General features: G+C 57.8%; 1 protein-coding gene and 1 long non-coding RNA gene across 5 annotated transcripts in view; one reads left to right on the top strand and one right to left on the bottom strand.

Annotated features, from left to right (window-relative positions):
- Positions 1-1,652: 1,652 nt before the first annotated feature.
- SAP30BP (SAP30 binding protein) overlaps positions 1,653-18,689 on the bottom strand; it is a 37,641-nt gene continuing 20,604 nt past the window's right edge. For both annotated transcript variants that reach the window (XM_028130575.2, XM_008155056.3), the window contains 8 exons: positions 12,869-12,911; positions 8,503-8,591; positions 5,703-5,794; positions 4,634-4,694; positions 4,505-4,556; positions 3,624-3,682; positions 2,386-2,470; positions 1,653-2,106 (listed from right to left, as the gene is read on the bottom strand). In XM_028130575.2, coding sequence (XP_027986376.1) covers positions 1,925-2,106; positions 2,386-2,470; positions 3,624-3,682; positions 4,505-4,556; positions 4,634-4,694; positions 5,703-5,794; positions 8,503-8,591; positions 12,869-12,911 — 663 coding nt within the window. In that variant the 3' untranslated portion in view covers positions 1,653-1,924. The remainder of the gene's footprint in view (positions 2,107-2,385; positions 2,471-3,623; positions 3,683-4,504; positions 4,557-4,633; positions 4,695-5,702; positions 5,795-8,502; positions 8,592-12,868; positions 12,912-18,689) is intronic.
- LOC129147337 (uncharacterized) lies at positions 8,221-14,904 on the top strand. Of its 3 annotated transcripts, none has more exons than XR_008554711.1 (4): positions 8,221-8,508; positions 11,242-11,662; positions 12,744-12,939; positions 13,126-14,904. It is a non-coding gene; the product is annotated as an uncharacterized LOC129147337 (long non-coding RNA). The 3 variants fall into 3 exon arrangements; XR_008554710.1 differs by having other exon boundaries at positions 13,087-14,904; XR_008554709.1 differs by having other exon boundaries at positions 12,744-14,904.

Genomic DNA, 18,689 nt, shown 5'->3' with positions numbered 1-18,689 from the left:
GCAACAGATCTCCAGAACTTTCTCATCTTGCAAACAGAAACTTTATACTTATTAAACAGCACCCCATGCCCCCCACGCCCAGCTCCTGGTTACTGTTCAATTTTGCATCTTTATGACTTTTACTCCTGTAGTAAAGCTACCTCCTGGAAGTGGAGTCATACAAGTAGGTGTCTTTGTGACCGGCTTACTTCACTGAGCACATGTCCTCAAGGTTCCCCGCTATTGTAGCAGGTGTCAGATTTCCTCCCTTTTCCAGACAGAATAGTATCCCCTTGTGCGTCTGGGCCACATCTTGTTCATCCCTCAGCCTTCAACGGAGCCTGGTTGCTTTTACCTCTCGGACACTGTGAATACGAACAAATGGAACTTGGAGACCCTGCCTTTCTTTGGGACATATACCCCAAAGTGGGACCTAGGGACCACATGGTAGTCCCATTTTTTACGTTTGAGGCCCCCCACGGTCCATAGCAGGGCCCCTGATGGAGGCTGCAGGGGAGGAAGTCCCTTGAGAGACCCTCTTGGGCCTGGCTGGTGTGGCTCAGTTGGTTGAGCGTTGTCTCCTGCACCGAAAGGTGGTCGGTTCCATTCCCGGTCAGGGCACATGCCTGGGTGGCAGGCTCGATCCCCAATAGGGGGTGTGCAGGAGGCAGCTGATCAGTGTGTCTCATTGATGCTTCTCTCTCCAAAAAAAAAATCAATAAAAAACCTTTAAAAAGTTAAAAAACAACAAAATAACCACTAAGAAAAAGAGACCTCTTGGGACCATGGGGCAGCAGCTCCTCTCCCCAGGGTTGCGAAGTCCTATCAGAGGAGGAGAGAGAGGGTCCTCGAGTGCCAAGTCCTGAGTGGGGGAGGGGATGAGTGTGCCTCCATTTTTACTCTGGGGACGGCAGGGCAGACGCACCCTAAGAGCATCAGGTGCATTTTAGGAGCACCTTCCCAACCTTCACGTGCCCCACCCAGGGAAGCAGCGGCTCTTCACAGCCCGGCTTCCCTCCCTGACGCACAGCCCTTCCGCCGGCGTGGAGAGGTGGCAAAGAGCAAGAAAGGCAAACGCGTCCCTGTGGGTTGGCCACGGCTAGGAAATCTGTTTTGGCCCCAAGAGGAGCCCAGCGCTGCCCAGGGGCTGCTGCGGGGCAGAGATAACAGGCAGGAAGGGAGTGGAGGCAGGATCCTCCCAGGAGCCCGGCTCTCCTGTAAACAATGAGCTGCCCCAGCCAGGGCAGGAGGTGATTCATCTCCCTGCCGCACCGGGCAGTGCTGGGGGGGGTGGTACCCAGGGACCAGGCAGCTGCGGCCAGGAGCCAAGGCTTTGCCCCTCCCTGTGTGGGTGGGGATCAACCCCAGCCCTCCTGGGAACTGGCTTGACTTTCAAGTGTGGGTGTGTCCAAGGGGTCCGGAAGCTCAATCACCCCCAAGGGAACAGCGGCCTCCGCTCCTGTATGAGAACCGGCTGGGTTTTGGAAGCGGGACAGCAGGCAGCAGCCACACGGGGCCTCACCCACTGTCTGGGCCCCCTCCTGCCACGGCATCTTCCTGGGCCACCCCTCAACACTGAGTAATAGCCCCAACCGGAAGACGGAGAGGCACCCGAGCTTCCGTGTTCGCCTGCAAACAGACTGTAGGAGCCCAATGCATCTGAGATGCCAAGATGCAAGAACACCGCACTTTTAATAGGGCGATGGGCCTGGGCGGCGGGAGGACCCTGTCCACAGCCCACGCCTCTGCAGCCACATCCTTTTGGCTGGAAGGCCACAGAGGCTCCTCGCGGGGTGGCCTCGGAGCGGTCCCAGTCCTGAGACACACACCGCGGCAGCGCCCCGCGGCAGCGTCACTGGGCGCAGTCTCATCTCTGATCAAGCCCTGGAGCGGCTCCCCCCTCGAAGGGAAGGAATGTCCGAGCCCCCCCGAGCCGGTGCCTGGGTCACTGCTTGGCCTTCTTCACGATGGTGCCCACGGCAGAGATCACGGTGGTCTTGGAGCCGCTGGCACTGGTGGTCACGGTGACGACAGCGGGCAGGGTGGCCGTGGTGGTGAGGATGGTGGGCTGGGCTATGGTTGTCACTGGGATGGCCGAGTCCCACTTGCTCTTTCTCTTCTGAGCATCTGGAAACAAAGCGAGAGAGAAGTCAGGACCAGGACAGAGCAAACAGCACCACCCCCTTTCCGGGAGCCAGCGGCCAGAGCGTAGGGAGCAGCAGCCTCGGGGCCGGCCACAGGAAGCCACGGGGCAGCCCGGGAACTGGGAGCCCACCCGCCTCCAAGGCTGGCTCGCCATCTCTGGGCTCAGAGAAAAGCACAGGGAGGGGGTGCGAGGCCTGGGTCCCCGTGGGGATCCCCTCGCTTCATCCGCGGTGCAGCTGGGAACCGACAAGCGCCTTCTACCTGCAACAGCTGTGCTGGCCGTGGTGGTGGTGGTGGCCGTGGCGTTGGTGGTGGTGCCTTTCTTGGTGCCTGTCACAAACTCAATCTGGAGGGGAAGAGGGGAGGGAGTAAGACCTGGGCCACGCTGCCGGTCCCACCTTCGTGCCAGCCACCTGCCCCTGGGGGACAGGCGTGTGGTTGGCATCACACAAAGCAGGCATTGAGAACCAGCTCCATCGTGACTGTGGGGGAGGGGAGGTGTTCGAGGCGCCCGAAGGGGATTTTTACGACTCGGGAGAAAATTCCCCAGACAGACACTGGATCCTCCCCGGCATCACCAGGCTTCTGCACACGCCAGGGGAACCCCTTCCCGCCGCCCCACCTCCCATGCCCAGGCCCTCTCCTCACACCCGCGCGGAAGGGGTGCCGGCAGCACAGGGGAAGGGAGCTCAGGACCCCAGGTGCTGCGCACACGCCGCAACAAGCCTGGGTTGGGAAGGGGGAGGGAAAGGAGAGAAACTCAATCCAGGGCTAAGAACGAGAAAACCCCACGACCCCCAGCACAGCTTCCCGAGGCCGCCAGCAGCTCCTCTGCCTGGGGGGCGAGGGGGTGTCCTGGCGGCCACAACTGCAGGAGGGTCAGGCCACACCGAAGGCGGAGGGGCTTTGCCCTGAACTTTCTCTTGGAGACTCTGACCATAAAGTGCTGGAGGACATGTGGGCTCACAGCCACATTCTGTTCCCCAAAGGTCCCATCCTGCTTGGGAAGAAGTGGCACTCAGGGCCCTAACGTGAGGGGGCACCTGGCCGTCAGGCAAGGGACCTACAGGGAAGCACTGGGCGCCATCAAGGTCAGCTCTGGAGGCCACGAAAGGCACCGACCAGAGCTCTCAGGAGGCAATACTGGCCTCCATTCAGGCCCGGGAGGACACCGGTGGCCCGAGAGAGAGAGCCACCAGGGTTCTGCAGCTGCAAGGGGAGGGCACGGAGGGACAAAGGCAGCAATGACAAGATCCAAGAAACCAAACGGAAGCAACTGGAAAGTGACTTCAAGCTGAGACAGGCGGGAAAGCGAGCAAGGCTTGTCCCTCCACAAGGCACCCCTCAGGCTGCTCCGAGCACCACCAGGCATGAACTGGGGAGGGGGCAGGGCCGGAGAGCGGACCGAAGAGCAGACCGGAGCCCTTGGGGCTCAGCCGGCAGGACCCACAGGCTCCAAACACTTCCCCTTTCATCCAGGACATTTGCCCATCGCTCACTTTGGTTCGCTCCTTTTTGGCCTTTTCCAATTTGTCCATTTCAACCTTCTGGGCTTTGGCTACAAAGACAAGAGAAGCAGTTACAAAAGTAGCCTTGGAACAGCGCCCACACTTCAGGCTGAGGGACCTCAGTCCAGCGCTCGCTGCATTCCCTGCAGCTTGTCTGATGCACTAAGGTGGCCTCCAGGCCCGCAGGGCCTCAACCCAAAGGCCCAGGTGCGCACGCGCTGACCGCTCCGTGTGGGAATACAGAAGGCCCAGCATGGACTACCTTCCCAGTGACCACGAGAAGCTGGAGTCACGGTTTTTCAGGTAGAATGTTGTCAGCTGTTCAAGTGAAAGCAAGACAAGATTTGTGTGGGCCAAACCCGTCTGCAGGCCGCAGTGGTCCATGGGCTGCTGGTTTGAGACCGGTCACTTGAGGGCATGGACCCTTTGAAATTCCTCCCCGTCCCCCGCAACGGGCCCCCTTGAGAAAAAGCTGTGCTCTCGCGGCCTCACAACATGCCACCCCCCTGCCTGCGACCCGTCTACATCTGCTGGGCTGGCCTCGGCATCGTCAAACCTCTGCTTGAACGTGTTTCCTCAGTGCCCAGCCCCTGGCCTGGTCAGGCGGCCCTGCCTGCACCCCATCGCCATAGCACGCACTGCTGGAATTCCCCTTCAACCCTCTGTCTTCTTTGAGTCATAAGCCTCCTAAGCCAGGGATGCGGCCTGTCTTGTTCAGGCTGCACACCAGCTCCGTGGACAGGGACTAACAGGAGACCTTGAAATGCATGTTGAAATGCATGTTGCCTGGTGACTGAATGACTGCACGGACAGACGAACAGATGGAGGGACAGATGGGTGTGCAGGTGGATGGACAGACGATGACTACTTACCTAATGCCTCGTAATAGGAGTCCTCAGACCAGCCATGGGGGTCAAACATATCCTGAAAAAGAAAAGGTTAACACTAGTCAGTAAGGGCCATCTCTCTCCCGCAGCTCAGCCTCCGCGCGCGGGACGTACCTTCGGGTAGTTGGTGCCAAGCTCATCAATGGCACAGAACTGGATCAGCTTCTCGTAGATGCTGAAAGAAAAAAACGACGAGGCCCTGAGCAGGCCCGTGGCCCCGCGGGGCGCCAGAATTTAAGAGATGACCACCACCCAGCTCCTGGGCTCAGACAAAATCTTCAAACCCAGCGGGACTGTTCTCGGGAAGCTTCCCGGCGGGAGGGCAATGTGCACGGCAAATGACACGACCAGTCATTTCTGCCCGCCACTCTGGCGGGATGCACGGCTAGCCAGGGCCGGGCTGAGCCGTGTCGAGTTGAGGGCTGCGTTTTTGGGGTCTGACCTGGACACCTGGCCTCCAGCTGTGGCTGGGTTGGGGCTACCACATTCAGGCCCACACAAAGGCCAGGGCAGGTCCCTGCTGCTGGCACACCACACTTTCCCAGGTGTGCCCCTTGCTCAGGCACTGGGCAGAGTAAGACCAGAGAGCTCTGTCCTAAAGCCTGTTGCCTACATACAGAACCAGGGACTTCTTAGAGGTGAGAGAAGAACCCACAATGGTCTAGTCCAGTGGTCGGCAAACTCATCAGTCCACAGAGCCAAACATCAACAGTACAGCGATTGAAATTTCTTTTGAGAGCCGAAAACCGACTTCTGCGCATGGGCCACGAAGTTTCAATCGCACTGTACGTGCGCGCCCGCACGTGGTATTTTGTGGAAGAGCCACACTCCAGGAGCCAAAGAGCCGCAGTTTGCCGACCACTGGTCTAGTCCAACCTCCTCACTCATGGATGAGGAAACCGAGGCCTTGTGAGGTCACGTGCTTCAGGAGCAGAGGGGGGATGAGAACCTAGCCGGGCCGCATTCTAGGCCTGGCCTCTTGGCTCCCGCTCCACACACTGGTTTGTGTTCAGCCTGGATCGGAAACGGTAAATGTCCCGCTGGGATAGCAGATTGGCTGACGGTCCCTTTGGGCTCAGGTGGGATCCTAGCTGGGTCTCTTCTTGCCACATCCAGGGGGCACCTCAGTCCCTGGTCCAACATCAATGACTCAACCAACCCTGCAGGCTCATGGGAAACGCACCTGGGGTTCCGGAACTCTTTCTTCCTTTGGATCATGTAGTTCATATCCATTCCCTCCTTCATCTTCCGCTCATACAGCTTCTGGATCTTGTCCTACGGAAGAGAAACAGGGCCCTGTGACCCCACAGTGCCCCCAGTCCCAGTCTGTGGTCACGTGGGCTATATGGACACACGGACACAGGAGGTCCAGGGCCACCTGAAGCCCTGCTCCAGCCAGTCTTTCTCCACCCAGCCTTTGACCAGCCTCTGAACCGAGCAGCCTGTTACACCACGCTTTCTCCTGATCCCTCTGGAGAGCTGGTAGAGGGAGCAGTAAAAAGGTCAAGGCTGAGAAGCCACGGAGAAGACCGTGGACAAGTCCCCACCTGGTTCGGCAGCTCCTGAATCATCCGCAGAGGAGTTTCAGGCACTAGCGGTGATGGGCAGGGGCTGGAGGCTGGTTTTACATGTTAACACGGGGGCAAGTCCGCAGCGGGAGACCAGAAGGCTGTGTCCTTTCGGAGGAAGGCAGGAGGAGAGGTTTTTGGATTTGGCCTCACAAACTTCCTAGAATGTCTTTGTGGGGAGGCTCCCAGGTGGCTGGTCCCCTCCACTTCATCAAGAGGCCCCGGCAGGGGTGAGTTGAGCTCTCATTGTGAGAGGAGGCGGCGGGGTGAGAAGTCCGTGGATGCTCCCTGGGGATGTTGGGAGAGGTGACTGAGAAGGCCCACCTTTCTGCCGTGGCCAGCGGAAGCACCGAGTGAGAGAGAGGAGCCGCGAGGGACAGACCTGAGTCTACGGTCAAGGCCGGCCTGTGGGGCAGCCCCATCTTACAGAGGACTTTTCTGGGTCTCCTGGGCCAGAAGACGATTCCCCCATCTCGGGTGACCTGGAAGGTGTGCTGCGTCATGCTCTCTACCATTAGGAGGATCTAAGAGGAGAAATATCCTGACTTCAGCCCGAGCGGCTGATGGCTGTGCCGGGCAGATGGCTAGACTGTCCTGACAGGCTGTGACTTGTTGCCTGGTGTGGAGGTTACACTAGGCGTGGGGGTGGCGGGCAGGGGGTTGACGACTCAGCAGAGGGAGGAGACTTCCGGAAAAGAAAGAGAATCTTCACTGCGCGAAGCCCCAGCCCGCTGCATTCCGCAGCCCGGTCCCGTGAGTCATCCATCCGTGAGGGTGGTGCGTGGGCCTGCGGAGCAGCAAGAGGCTCCAGGAGACTCTCTGGGGTCGAAGGTAGAGCAGCTAGCCCTGTGGCCACCCGGCAGTGGGTGTCTGCCTATTGTTTGTCACAGGTCCACTCACTGGGGACCTGGAGAGGGACTAGAAACCATCTCAGAGGCTAAAAAGGCCGAACCCCAGCTGACCCCGAGGGCCTGCTCCCAAGGGAGAACTGCAGCAACTGCTCCACGTCCTTGGGTTTCAAAACCTCAGCCCAGGTCTGTACGAGACTGTACGACCAGAAGCTAGTGAGCGGGCTTTGCTGGGATGTGAGCATGGGAATTTTATGCGTAAAAAATGCTTGTGTTTTACATTTCTATAATTTATTTTACATTCTGAGGGTCCCTCGGTTTCTTAACAAAGTTCCTTCTGAAATGTTCTCATTGGCTCAGCTGGGTTGCACAGAAAAGGTATGTCATCTTCTCTGACCAGCACAGGACCTCATGGAGGGCAAGCCAGGGTGCTCCAGCCAGCGCAGCACCAGGTGAGGTGGCGGAGGGTGGCAGTTAGTACACAGCCAGCACCAGGTGAGGTGGCGGAGGGTGGCATGGCTTCACAGCCAGCACCAGGTGAGGTGGCGGAGGGTGGCAGTTAGTACACAGCCAGCACCAGGTGAGGTGGTGGAGGGTGGCAGTTAGTACACAGCCAGCACCAGGTGAGGAGGTGGAGGGTGGCAGTTAGTACACAGCCAGCACCAGGTGAGGTGGCAGAGGGTGGCAGTTAGTACACAGCCAGCACCAGGTGAGGTGGCAGAGGGTGGCAGTTAGTACACAGCCAGCACCAGGTGAGGTGGCAGAGGGTGGCAGTTAGTACACAGCCAGCACCAGGTGAGGTGGTGGAGGGTGGCAGTTAGTACACAGCCAGCACCAGGTGAGGTGGCAGAGGGTGGCAGTTAGTACACAGCCAGCACCAGGTGAGGTGGTGGAGGGTGGCAGTTAGTACACAGCCAGCACCAGGTGAGGAGGTGGAGGGTGGCAGTTAGTACACAGCCAGCACCAGGTGAGGTGGCAGAGGGTGGCAGTTAGTACACAGCCAGCACCAGGTGAGGTGGTGGAGGGTGGCAGTTAGTACACAGCCAGCACCAGGTGAGGAGGTGGAGGGTGGCAGCTAGTACACAGCCAGCACCAGGTGAGGAGGTGGAGGGTGGCAGTTAGTACACAGCCAGCACCAGGTGAGGAGGTGGAGGGTGGCAGTTAGTACACAGCCAGCACCAGGTGAGGTGGTGGAGGGTGGCAGTTAGTACACAGCCAGCACCAGGTGAGGTGGCGGAGGGTGGCAGTTAGTACACAGCCAGCACCAGGTGAGGTGGTGGAGGGTGGCAGTTAGTACACAGCCAGCACCAGGTGAGGTGGTGGAGGGTGGCAGTTAGTACACAGCCAGCACCAGGTGAGGTGGCGGAGGGTGGCAGTTAGTACACAGCCAGCACCAGGTGAGGAGGTGGAGGGTGGCAGTTAGTACACAGCAACTCCTGAGAGCAGGTCAGGGAGGTAACCAGGACTGCAGGCTCCTTCCCACCTGGGTGTTTCTTTGACAGAAGCCTCTTCAAGTCAGACCAAGCCAGACCGCTGCCCCGCCACAGCAGTCAAGCTCGGTGCCTACCTGCAGGTGATTTGAACATCTGCCCGGGGGCTCCGGCGGGATCTTGATTTCATCAGGTGACATATTCCGGACTCTTTCCGAAAAGGAGGCTGTGTGTTGAGAGAACAGAGGAAAATTCTGTAGGGAGGTGGGGGTTAGAATAGGGGTTACATATGGGCAATGGGGGTACACAAGGACAATGGGGGGAAAGCACATACAATGTTTTCAGGGAGGGATAAACGCTATGGGAGTGTTCAGAGTAGCCTCTCAGAGGGCGGTGTCATCTGAGTTGAGATCATGTGACCAGAAGGAGCCAGCATGTGCCCACTTGGAGGAAGGAAAGTGCAGGCAGAGGGTGTAAGTGTAAAGAATGCATGCCAACATGTCACAGCAGGAACTTTCAAGGAAAGAGTATGCCCGGGGGTGCTGGCAAATGGGAGGTGGGGACGGGAACAGCCACTATCTGCAGCACCTGCCAGTTCCCGTGGTGTAAACTCTGCCATGCCAAGGGCAAGCTACCAATGTGAAGTAGCTGAACCCGGGCCGGGAAGGGATGTGCACATGGGCTGACTCCAGCCCTCCACTGGCCGTGTCCTTAAAGCAGCCTCCCAGGGTTCTGGAAATTCAGAGTTGCTCAATGCCACCCTTCTCATCCTAAGATAAAGGATAAAGAGGGCACGAGGCTCCCTAGATTTGGGGACTCCAAGCATTCAAAGCTCCTTTGTGCATAAATGGCATTAAAAAAATTACCTGTTAGAAATTAGCTTAGGGTCTTTAAAAAATAAACAAACAGACCGATGGACCCTCTTTGGTCCACCTCTTTCTTGGGAACAAAAGGCCTGATTCTGAAGTGGAGAACCACAACTCCCAAGGAGACCTGCCACTGCCCACCCAAGTCCCCCCCCTTCCCCCTCCCCTCCCCGGCCGGCCGCCCCTGCGACCGCAGTCCTGCTCTGGATCCCTCAGACAATGCACTGCTTGTTGTGCGGTCTGTCTGTGCTCTTTAAAACACTCGCTCATGAAAAGGACCATACAATGAGCAAAACAGCAGGCGGAACGGGGTGGGGCAGGATGAAGAGAAAGAATGAACAAAAAGCACCAGCAACACCCAGCAGGCACTCACTGGGTACCCTCTGTGTGCCGGGCTGGCCCAATGGCTGCGCTCTGCCTGGGGGTGGCCTGGCACAACCTCCCCTTCTCCAAGGCTGGGTTAAGATGTGTCTCAGCAGACAAGGTGCTTTGATTTCCACTGTTACTGTGAAGAACTCGGTGCTGATCCAGTGGAGGGTACTGCTCCTTGGCTTAACCAGTCTCAGGGGTGGCCGAACACGCCCGCACACACTGCCAGCACCGAGACTGGGCTCAGCCAGGGCAGGGTGTCCCCTCTCTGCGTGTCAGTGGGCCGCCCCAGGTGCCCACCGCCCAAGATCCGAGCACTAGAGCTGCCATGTGGGGCGAGGACAGGAGGACCGTGCCTGGGTGACATCCTGCTGTGGACCCGAGACGGCAGTGCAGCCTCAGAGCCGTTTCCATCAGGGAACCACGTGCTACTCTTTGCCCAGCACCTCCCCCTGCCTCCTGCAGCAAGGGTGACACCCAGCCTGGCTGAAGTTCAAACTCATTCTGACTTCCTCCTTCCTCCCAGCCCTGGAGAAACTGGAGTTCGAAGGCCCAGATTCAAGCAGGCTGCAGAGTCCAGCCGAGAGGGAATGGCTGGGGTGAGCTGGGCCTCCGATTTCATGAGCATCAGCAACAAGAGCGAGCAGGGCCTGGGCAGGCTTTGGGCACACGCCAGGGAGGGGCAAACTCTTCCCTGGCGTGGACAGTGCATATGTGCACGTGACACATAGACAAAGAATGCCCTTTGGCATTTTCCAGGAAAGCCTTTAGGAAAAACAGGGTGTGACAGTGTTGCCACAGCAACCCAACCACACTTGGGCTCAAATGGTACACAGTATGGCAGGGGCAGGGAGAGCCCCTCTGGAGATGCTGGGTTAGAACAAGAGAATTCCTAGGAAGCAGCTGATAAATGAAGCGATTCGTTCAGGAAACGAGATAAAGGTTATCCCTTTGATTTCAGGAGCAACCTTTTAGCGATTCATTCCTAAGTCCCAGGGTGAATCGAAAGAAGACATCAGACCCACCTATGTGGCTGTTTGCGTAGCCAGAGCCTCCGTTTTCCCAGGAAACACATTGAGAAACGTGCCCAGCACCGGGGGGCAGCCGTGTCTGGCTCCTCCTAGGTCTGACAGGCGGCCACACTCAGGATCTGAGAAGCCTGCCCTCGGGGTGATTCACACCCAAGTCATGAAACAGCGATGGCACCCATAGCTGCCAGGTGCCAACCTAGCAGGAGCAGCCAGTCAGCTGGCTTAGTAACAAGGGAGGGAAGGATGCCTGAAGGGTACTGTGGGGCTGTGGGCAGGAGGCACTAGCTCACAAGTGACATGAAGAACACCACCCCGGTGCCATGGTGCCAGGCACGCCCATGGGGCATTGGTGGGCACCTGGAGGGGACGGAGAGTGTGCTCAAGCAGCTGGAAAGACCGATAGGTCAGCTCCTCTGCTGTCACTTGCTCCATTAAACCTGGGCTGTCTACACAGATGAAATGCTTTCCCACTAGGGGAGCAACCTGAGTCCTCCACCCAGAGAATGGACAAAAGGAGGGGGTACAGGCACTGTGTTCAGCTGCGCCTCCTCAGTGAGAAAGGGTAACGGCAACCAAAACAACGAGGCTTAAAGATCTGTGTCCTCCACAGGTGAAGGGATCGCAGAAATGGTGCAGACAACGAAACAATGAAAACAAACAAAAACAAGGGAACGTTTGGCCATGTCTAGAAACATTTCTGACTGTCACACGCGGGCCGGGAGGAGGCAGCACTATCGATATCTAGTCCAGAGAGACCAGTGATGCTAAAACACTGTCCGATGCACAGGCCAGGCCCCCACAGCGAAGAGTTATCCAGCCCCAAAATGTCGACAGTGCCGAGGCTGAGCAACCCTGACTTATGTGACCTTCCAAACGAGGAAAACCACCGTGAAGAAAGGCCCTGCCTGCCTGGGCTGAGGGAGGGGACAAGGGGACACTGTGGAGTCACGGAGGTGTTCTGTACCACGTCTGTGGTGGGGCTCACCACTGCACCACCTGTCGAAACGCACCAGATGGCACACCTTAAACCGGTGAGTCTTACTCTGGGTAAGTCAACCTCAACACAGCTATTTTCTAAAATGGCAAGGAGAGAAAAAGTGAAAGTTGGTCGTGGAAGTTGGGGCGGACATGGCTGATGCCCACACACATTCCACCGGAGGACAATGTGGCCTCGGGCTCCGGGCTGGGCTGCTCTCTGACCCCCCCCCCCCCAGTTTCTTGGTAGTAAACAGCAAAGACGATGGGGCGCAGGAGGGGCTCCAGTCTGTCCTCACCAGGGACCACCCACTCGGGGAGGCCACGGGCATCCTGGCAGGGGCTGTTTTTCCTCTGCCACCAAGCCAACTAGTGCCCCCACAGCGCCATTTTCTAAAGAGCAAACCCTAAGGTCTTAGGAAAGGTGTGATTTTCACAGGATTTGAAGGACTCACACTCCATCAGAGAATTCAGGAATAAAGGGCCACTCAGAGTGGTCACTTTCCTACCCAATCCTTCCTCGGAAGACAAACAGGAATCATTTTCGGTTCTTCCAGTAGGAAAACCAGAATGGGTCCTCACCTCCCACCCCCGGTGAAGGGACCCTGTCCAGGGAAGGACGGGGGAGGCGCGGCCGGAAGCAGTGTTTCCAGGCGGTGTGAAGAGTCAGCAGGCAGAAAAGGGCTGCCACAGGGAGGACCGGCCACCCCTGGGTGAGGCTTGCCGGGCTTTGGGAGAGCAGGTACGAAGTCCAGGCCACGCCGAAGGAGTTGAGGGGCTTGCAAAAGGATTAGGAGGCTGGGGTTTAACAGACCTGGATGCCATTTTCCAGAAATGTAAACTGCCCTGCTCTCCAGTCACAAAGGATCCCGGACTCCAGGACTGGGAGGCATGCTCTCCCCCGGGGACAGAGCCAAGTGCCAGCAGAGGCCACGTGTCTGCTCCTTGAGCACATGAATATGCCAGCAGAGGGCGAGAAGGGGGTACAGGGACGGAGGACGGGCCCAGGGCAACAGGGGAATGAGCTCCCGGCTGAATGGGGCCCTGCGTCCCCCCTACAGCACTGGCAACTGACCAGAGCCAGTGAAACACACATGACTATGATTTTCAAAGAAGAATTGTTTGTGGGTGTCTTAGGACATTGTAGGAAATGCCAAAGGCCATGAGAGAGAGGAGGAGAGACAAGGATCACAGCAGAGGAGCCATGCCCACAGGCCCCAGCAAGGCTCAGAAATATGCCCCGAGGCTGCCTGGGAACTTACCAACTAATTCCTGCGGATCCCGCTTTTCTACTTCTGGGTTATCCTGCAAAGACAAACAGAAACACAAGGAGGTAAGCCTGGCTCCAGCCCACAGCTGCTGTACGCAGAGACCGCTCAGGATAATCGAGGAAGGAAAGAAGGTGAAGGCATCCCAAGAGTGAGCGATGCTTGGGGGGAGGGGCTTTGGGGATCCCTGACCCCCCTTCTTCCTTCATCAGAGCAGCTGGGATGCTCCAGTCTCTCCTCACGGCCTCCAGCAGGGCCAATACCACCACGACGGAGAACAAACGCCAGCCAGTGTCACCCGCACACCTGGACCCTCCCGATGCTGTCCCCTGGCCAGTCACCCCAGAACACAGTCACCCCAACCTGGTACTGAGGAAGCAAGAGGGGGCTACTTTACAACATGAAATACCAACACTAAACACAAAAGACTACTCAGAAGAGATTTTTTCTAACTTTTAGTTTAAGCAAAAAAGGGGAGACTTCATCACAGGGGGCAGCCCATGGACCCGGAGCAGGCCCGGACGGCCTTTGATCACAGTGACTAACCGGAGGCGCTTCTCCTGGCTCTCTCTGCTCCCCTTTTGCTCTTTCCCGTCGGCTTTATATTCCCGCTAAAGAAAGCTCTCTGATCCTTCATGCAAACTACTGCCCCCACACCGACTTCCATGGCCCTGGTTCTAGGCGAGCGCAGAACCCTAAGAGCGAAGGTCCCTGAGCAGAGGTGTCCTAGCCTTGCTGCGCATTTCCCGCCGAGTCGGGGCTTCCCCTCCCTGGGTCTACCTGGCGAAGGAAGGGCCCAGCCGCGTCACAAGCCCAGCGGGGAGGGAGGCCTTCCCTGGCTGCGCTGTCCCAAATGTCCACCGCAGGGACCCTCCTCTCTCCATTTCTGGGGAAACTCAGCCCCTTGAACAGTTAGAAACTCAGCCCTCAAGTGCCACCACACGCTAACGTGGCGGACGCTGGGCTCCCAGGAAGTTGCTGGACCCCATTTCCGTTCGCTCCGGTCGGGGAGGGAGGAGATAAGACAGCAGGGCTCTGGGCAAGGCTGGCACGTGGAAACAGCAGCAGAGCTCTGCACTCCACTCATGAGGAAATCTCACACCAAGATACCGTGTCAGAAAGTGGGGTGCGAGAAGGCCACCTCACCTCCCACGCCGTGGTCCCACGCTAAAGCCAGACTAGAAGACCTCAGCCCCTTCCCCCAAAAGTCCCTCCTGAGTGTGGGACAGGCCCAAACCCTCCCACTCCCCTGAACACTGCGGCTGTTCACTGGACCGGCACCATGTCCGGACCAGGCTGCTTAGCAACCTGTTTCTCTCTCTACCCCTCACCCCTGCCAATCAGGTGGGCAAAGAGGAACGCGGCCTGTGCTGGGACCGAGCGGGTCGGAGGCGTGCCTGGAGGACTGCCATGCCTAATCCAGGCTGGTCATCCATCAGCTGCTCCACAACAACCCCTTTGTGGCAGGGACTCCGGGGCAACAAATGTTAGAGAGCGTGACAGTAACGAAATGGGGGAGAGGCTCTTAAATTTCCCTGTAGGGGACAGCCTTCTGGGTGCTCATTGTGGGAAAACATCAGCTCGGTCCATCCCACCTCTTCCCCGGGGCCAGCGGGCTGGTCACAGGAGTACTGACCCGCTGGCCATTCAAAGGCCGCCTGGGGGCTCTTTCCAAAGCCCCAAATGCAGAGCCCAGGAAGGAGGCAAGCTGTCCGGTGGGAACTGTTGGAATTCTGGGTGTCTCCTCCAGAGGCACAGGAAGCCAGGCACCAAACAGGTGCGTCTCTTCAAAGGGGATTGGTTACTCTGGAGGCTCCTGGGCAGGTGAAAGGCCCTGAGCCGCCCTGGGGCTTCTTGTAGGTTTGCGATCCGGAGCAATGGGAGGCGGGAGGCTGGGAATCCCTGTATTTCACAAGGTCCTCGCCTGGCTTAGCTGAGGCGGCTTCGTCTTTCCTTTTGTGGCTTGGCTCCCCATCCCCCCAAATTAATCACTCTGCTCCCACAAAATAAAAACAGCTGGTTCGATTTGCCAGCTAGTCTAGTCTTTGTTTTTACCCTCACAAAATGTTCATGTGCAAACACACACACACACACACACACACACACACACACACACACACACACACACGATGCGTGCCCTGAGTGTACCCTGAGCCCCATGGAGCTATGGACTCTAAATCACAACCCCATGTCCCCAGGAACAAGTCCCACCCCAACTTCTCCGCAGCGGAATCCAGCTCCAGGGTCACTCCAAAGGACCAACCAGCGGGCGTGGACCCAGTGCCAAGTGCGAGAAGGTTGTCCTCCTTAAGAGAACCCTGACAGCCAAACGTGTAAATGAGCCCCCACAGGTGAGAAGCCACAATTCTGCACGACCGTCTCCTGAGAACACTTGGAATCTCAGGTTGTGCGGATTCCCTGTTTGTGTCACAGGCACCGGTGGGACGTCTAAGGCCTAGGAAAAGCTCTCTGATCCTTCAAGCAATGGGAACCCGTGCCCCCCGGTGGCCACACCTTGTCCTGTTTCAGAAGAGAATTCTTCCCCCTGACACACACACTGGGTGGCGAGCTCCCGGCTCATGTCACTGTACCAGCGGGTCCCTGAACAAGGACACCAGCAACCCAAGTTCTTCTGGACCCTAATGCTGCTTAACCCCACACCCTGCCCTGAGCACGAGAAGGAAAAGGCTGGATTATGCCCCACAGCCCAGCCCTGCAGCCCCATCAGCTGGGCCCAGGCCTTCGAGCGACGAGGAAGGAGTCAGAGTGTCTGGTGAGACCGGTGAGGACAGGTGTCAAACACCCAAACTATGCGCTTCAGAACCATTACGCACCACTGGCCTCTGAGGTCAGTTTCAGCCAACGAAAGCAGCCTCCGGGGAGGACAGGACTTGGGGGTGGGGTAAGGGTGTCCACACGCACGATGAAGACACGGAGACAGCCTCCTCCCAGTCACGGCCAGTCACGTACCAGGAATTCGGTACAAAAGAAGAAGCAAGCGCCCACGACAGCGATCTGGGCAGCCAGCCTGGGTGTCAGGACAAACATGTGACAGTGTTTAAAATGACAGACAAAGGTTCACGCTCTTCAACCGTAGACAAAGGTTCACGCTCTTCAACCGTCGGTAGTTCAAGAAACCGGTCTGGTAAAAGCTGCAGTCGGGCGATTCTCTGCGCCCTCACACAGGCAGGAAGGGGGCAGTGAGGGGTGCAGTCAAGGGCAACAAGGAACCACTGTTCCTTCTCTTCCTCTTCCCCAAGGCAGGGTTTCGAAATGCACAGGGACACCTGTCTTGACTTGTACGCGCAGGGACAGACCTGGACTGGAGGAATCCACCTCGCGGCCTGCAGGGAGATACTGCCGTTGGTCAAAGTCTGAACTCAGTCTGGAGGCCTACCACAACACGAGTGTCTGCGTCAGCTGGGAGGGATGGGCCGAGACCTGGACAGACCTGGACACCGAGCCGCGCCCTTCAGACGCACGGGGGCTGAGGGCTTTCCCAGTTCACGAGGAAGGTGAAAACAAAGCGCCTCACCTCGCAGCTCCTGGAGAAAGACCAGGTAAACGGCCTCAGCTACAGTTCAAGTCCAACTCAGACACCAGGAAAAACCAAACAAAGCCCACCGCCTCCTAAGAAGCCAAGAGGACGAGGAGCGAGAGCACTGAACCGCCGGAGAAACCAAACTCGGAGGCAGGCCCCTCGTCTGTCCGCCCGCCAGCCTCCCCAGGCAGCCCGAGCCCACAGGCGCGAGGCTGTGCAGCAGGCCTGCTGTCCCTGGAGAGCACGGATTCGAACCCGCTAGACTTTGGTTCTCAATCAATCGTGTCTGAGACTTGTAAGAATGCAGCATTCCCAGCAGGGGCCTCCTGTTCAGGAAGGACAGAACGTGGACTTGGTCGCCCTGCAGAGAATACGAAGTCCAGCGGCCACTGAGGCTAAGGCAGAGGACGGGGTGGAAATGACACGCCCCATGAAGCGGGCCAGGCTGTGAGCTGCGAGGATGGACTCGAGGATGGACTCAGGGCAGGCCCAGCAGAGGGAGGGAGGGAGGGTTATTTGCAGCCAATGATTCACCAGTCCTTCCTGGAACCTGCCCCACAGAGCACACTCAAAGGTCCAGGGTCCAACTGAGACAAAGCAACCAGCCTCAGGCAGCTCCACTGGGCTGTGCCAAGCCTAGCTCCTCAGCCTTGGGAGCCTTAGGCACAGAGAAAGCCTAGGCACAGAGGGCAAAAGGCAGCCCCACCCCCGCCCCCAGGGGGAGAAGGCCACAGACTGCACGTTTTCTCTGTTGGGTGATGTCATCAGAGTCTCCCAAGTAGGAGGCAGCTGGAGAGGGAGATTAGTAAACAGTGCCTTCCAACCCTCACGTGCTCAGACCTGGGGCTGCCTACACCTCACTTCCGGAGCAGACCACCTGCTTATAAACCATCCTCCATCCTGGCTGTGGCCCAGGCCCTGGGGGACTCCCTGTGACCACTTCAGCCTCCTCCTCCCGCAGGGTGCTAGCTGGGGTGTGTGTGTGCTCACAAAGCCTGCTCCCTGGAACATCTCCCCTCCGGTCTCCTCCTAGTAAGCCCCATTCAGACTTCAGAACTCTGAAGGAAGCCTTCTATTACCCCACCCAGCTCAGCCAACGAGGACAGCGCCCCACCCTGCACTCCCTGTCCCATTTACCGTGGTGGCCCCAGCACCTGCAGTCAGTCAGTGCCCTGCCCAAGCAGGTGCTCGAACATTGACTCCCCGTCCCGCCACAGGCACACACACTCAAACACATCCGCACACACAGCCCTTTCTAGCCGGCCAGTGGTCAGATTTTCTTCAGTCCAGTTTAGCATTTCTTTTTATTCTTTTTTTTTTTTTTTTTTTTTTTTTTATTTTTTTTTAAATTTCTTTATTGATTAAGGTGTCACATATTTGTCCTCATCCCCCCATTCCCATCCCACCCCTCTCCCCACGCATGCCCCAATCCCCTGTTGAACTTAACTGTTGGATAGGCTTATATGCCTGCATACAGGTCCTTTGGTTGAACTCTCCCCCTCCCCCCACCCTCCCCCTACCCTCCCCTATCCTCCCTCTGAGGCCCGATAGTCCGATCGATGCCTCCTTGCTTCTGGTTCTGTTCTTGTTCCTCAGTCTATGTTGTTCATCATTTCCCCTAGATGAGCGAGATCATATGTCACTAGATATATACTAATAAGAACTGAATGTGAGACGAGCAATAATAGTTATGCTGACAGGCAAATGAATCAATCTGTAGCGAGCTTCCCCCTGGACCAACAGTTCTTTTGAGACCCAATTTCAATGTCCAGTAGTTCCTTATGTGTACATGTCAGCACTGACCCCTCAGCTCTGGATGGTGGACAAATGGTGGTAATGGAGGTCCGATTCCCTCTGGTTTGGTCTCGGCCGAACCCAGGGGCATGGCGTCAAACGGACTAAGGGGCACGTGGCCTCACCCATACCGAAGGGGCGCGTGGTCTCACCCGGGCCTGGGACCCAGCCTCACCCGGATGGATCCAGGGGCGCACGGCCTCACCCGGACCCAGGATCTGGCTTCACCCGTACCCAGGGACGCTTGGCCTCTCCCAGACCCAGGGGCACGTGGCCTCACCCGGGCCTGGGTGCACGAGGCCTCATCCGGATCCAGGGACACATGGTCGCACCCGGACCCAGGGACGCTTGGCCTCTCCCAGACCCAGGGCCACTAGGGCTCACCCGGGCCTAGGTGTACGAGGCCTCCCCCGGATCCAGGGACACATGGTCTCACCCGGACCCAGGGACGCTTGGCCTCTCCCAGACCCAGGGCCACTT

The sequence above is a fragment of the Eptesicus fuscus genome, chromosome 20 (genome assembly GCF_027574615.1).
Source record: "Eptesicus fuscus isolate TK198812 chromosome 20, DD_ASM_mEF_20220401, whole genome shotgun sequence".
NCBI classification, from domain to species: Eukaryota; Metazoa; Chordata; class Mammalia; order Chiroptera; family Vespertilionidae; genus Eptesicus; species Eptesicus fuscus.
Note: the sequence above shows the minus strand (reverse complement) of the source record. Positions and strands in the feature narration are given on the sequence as shown.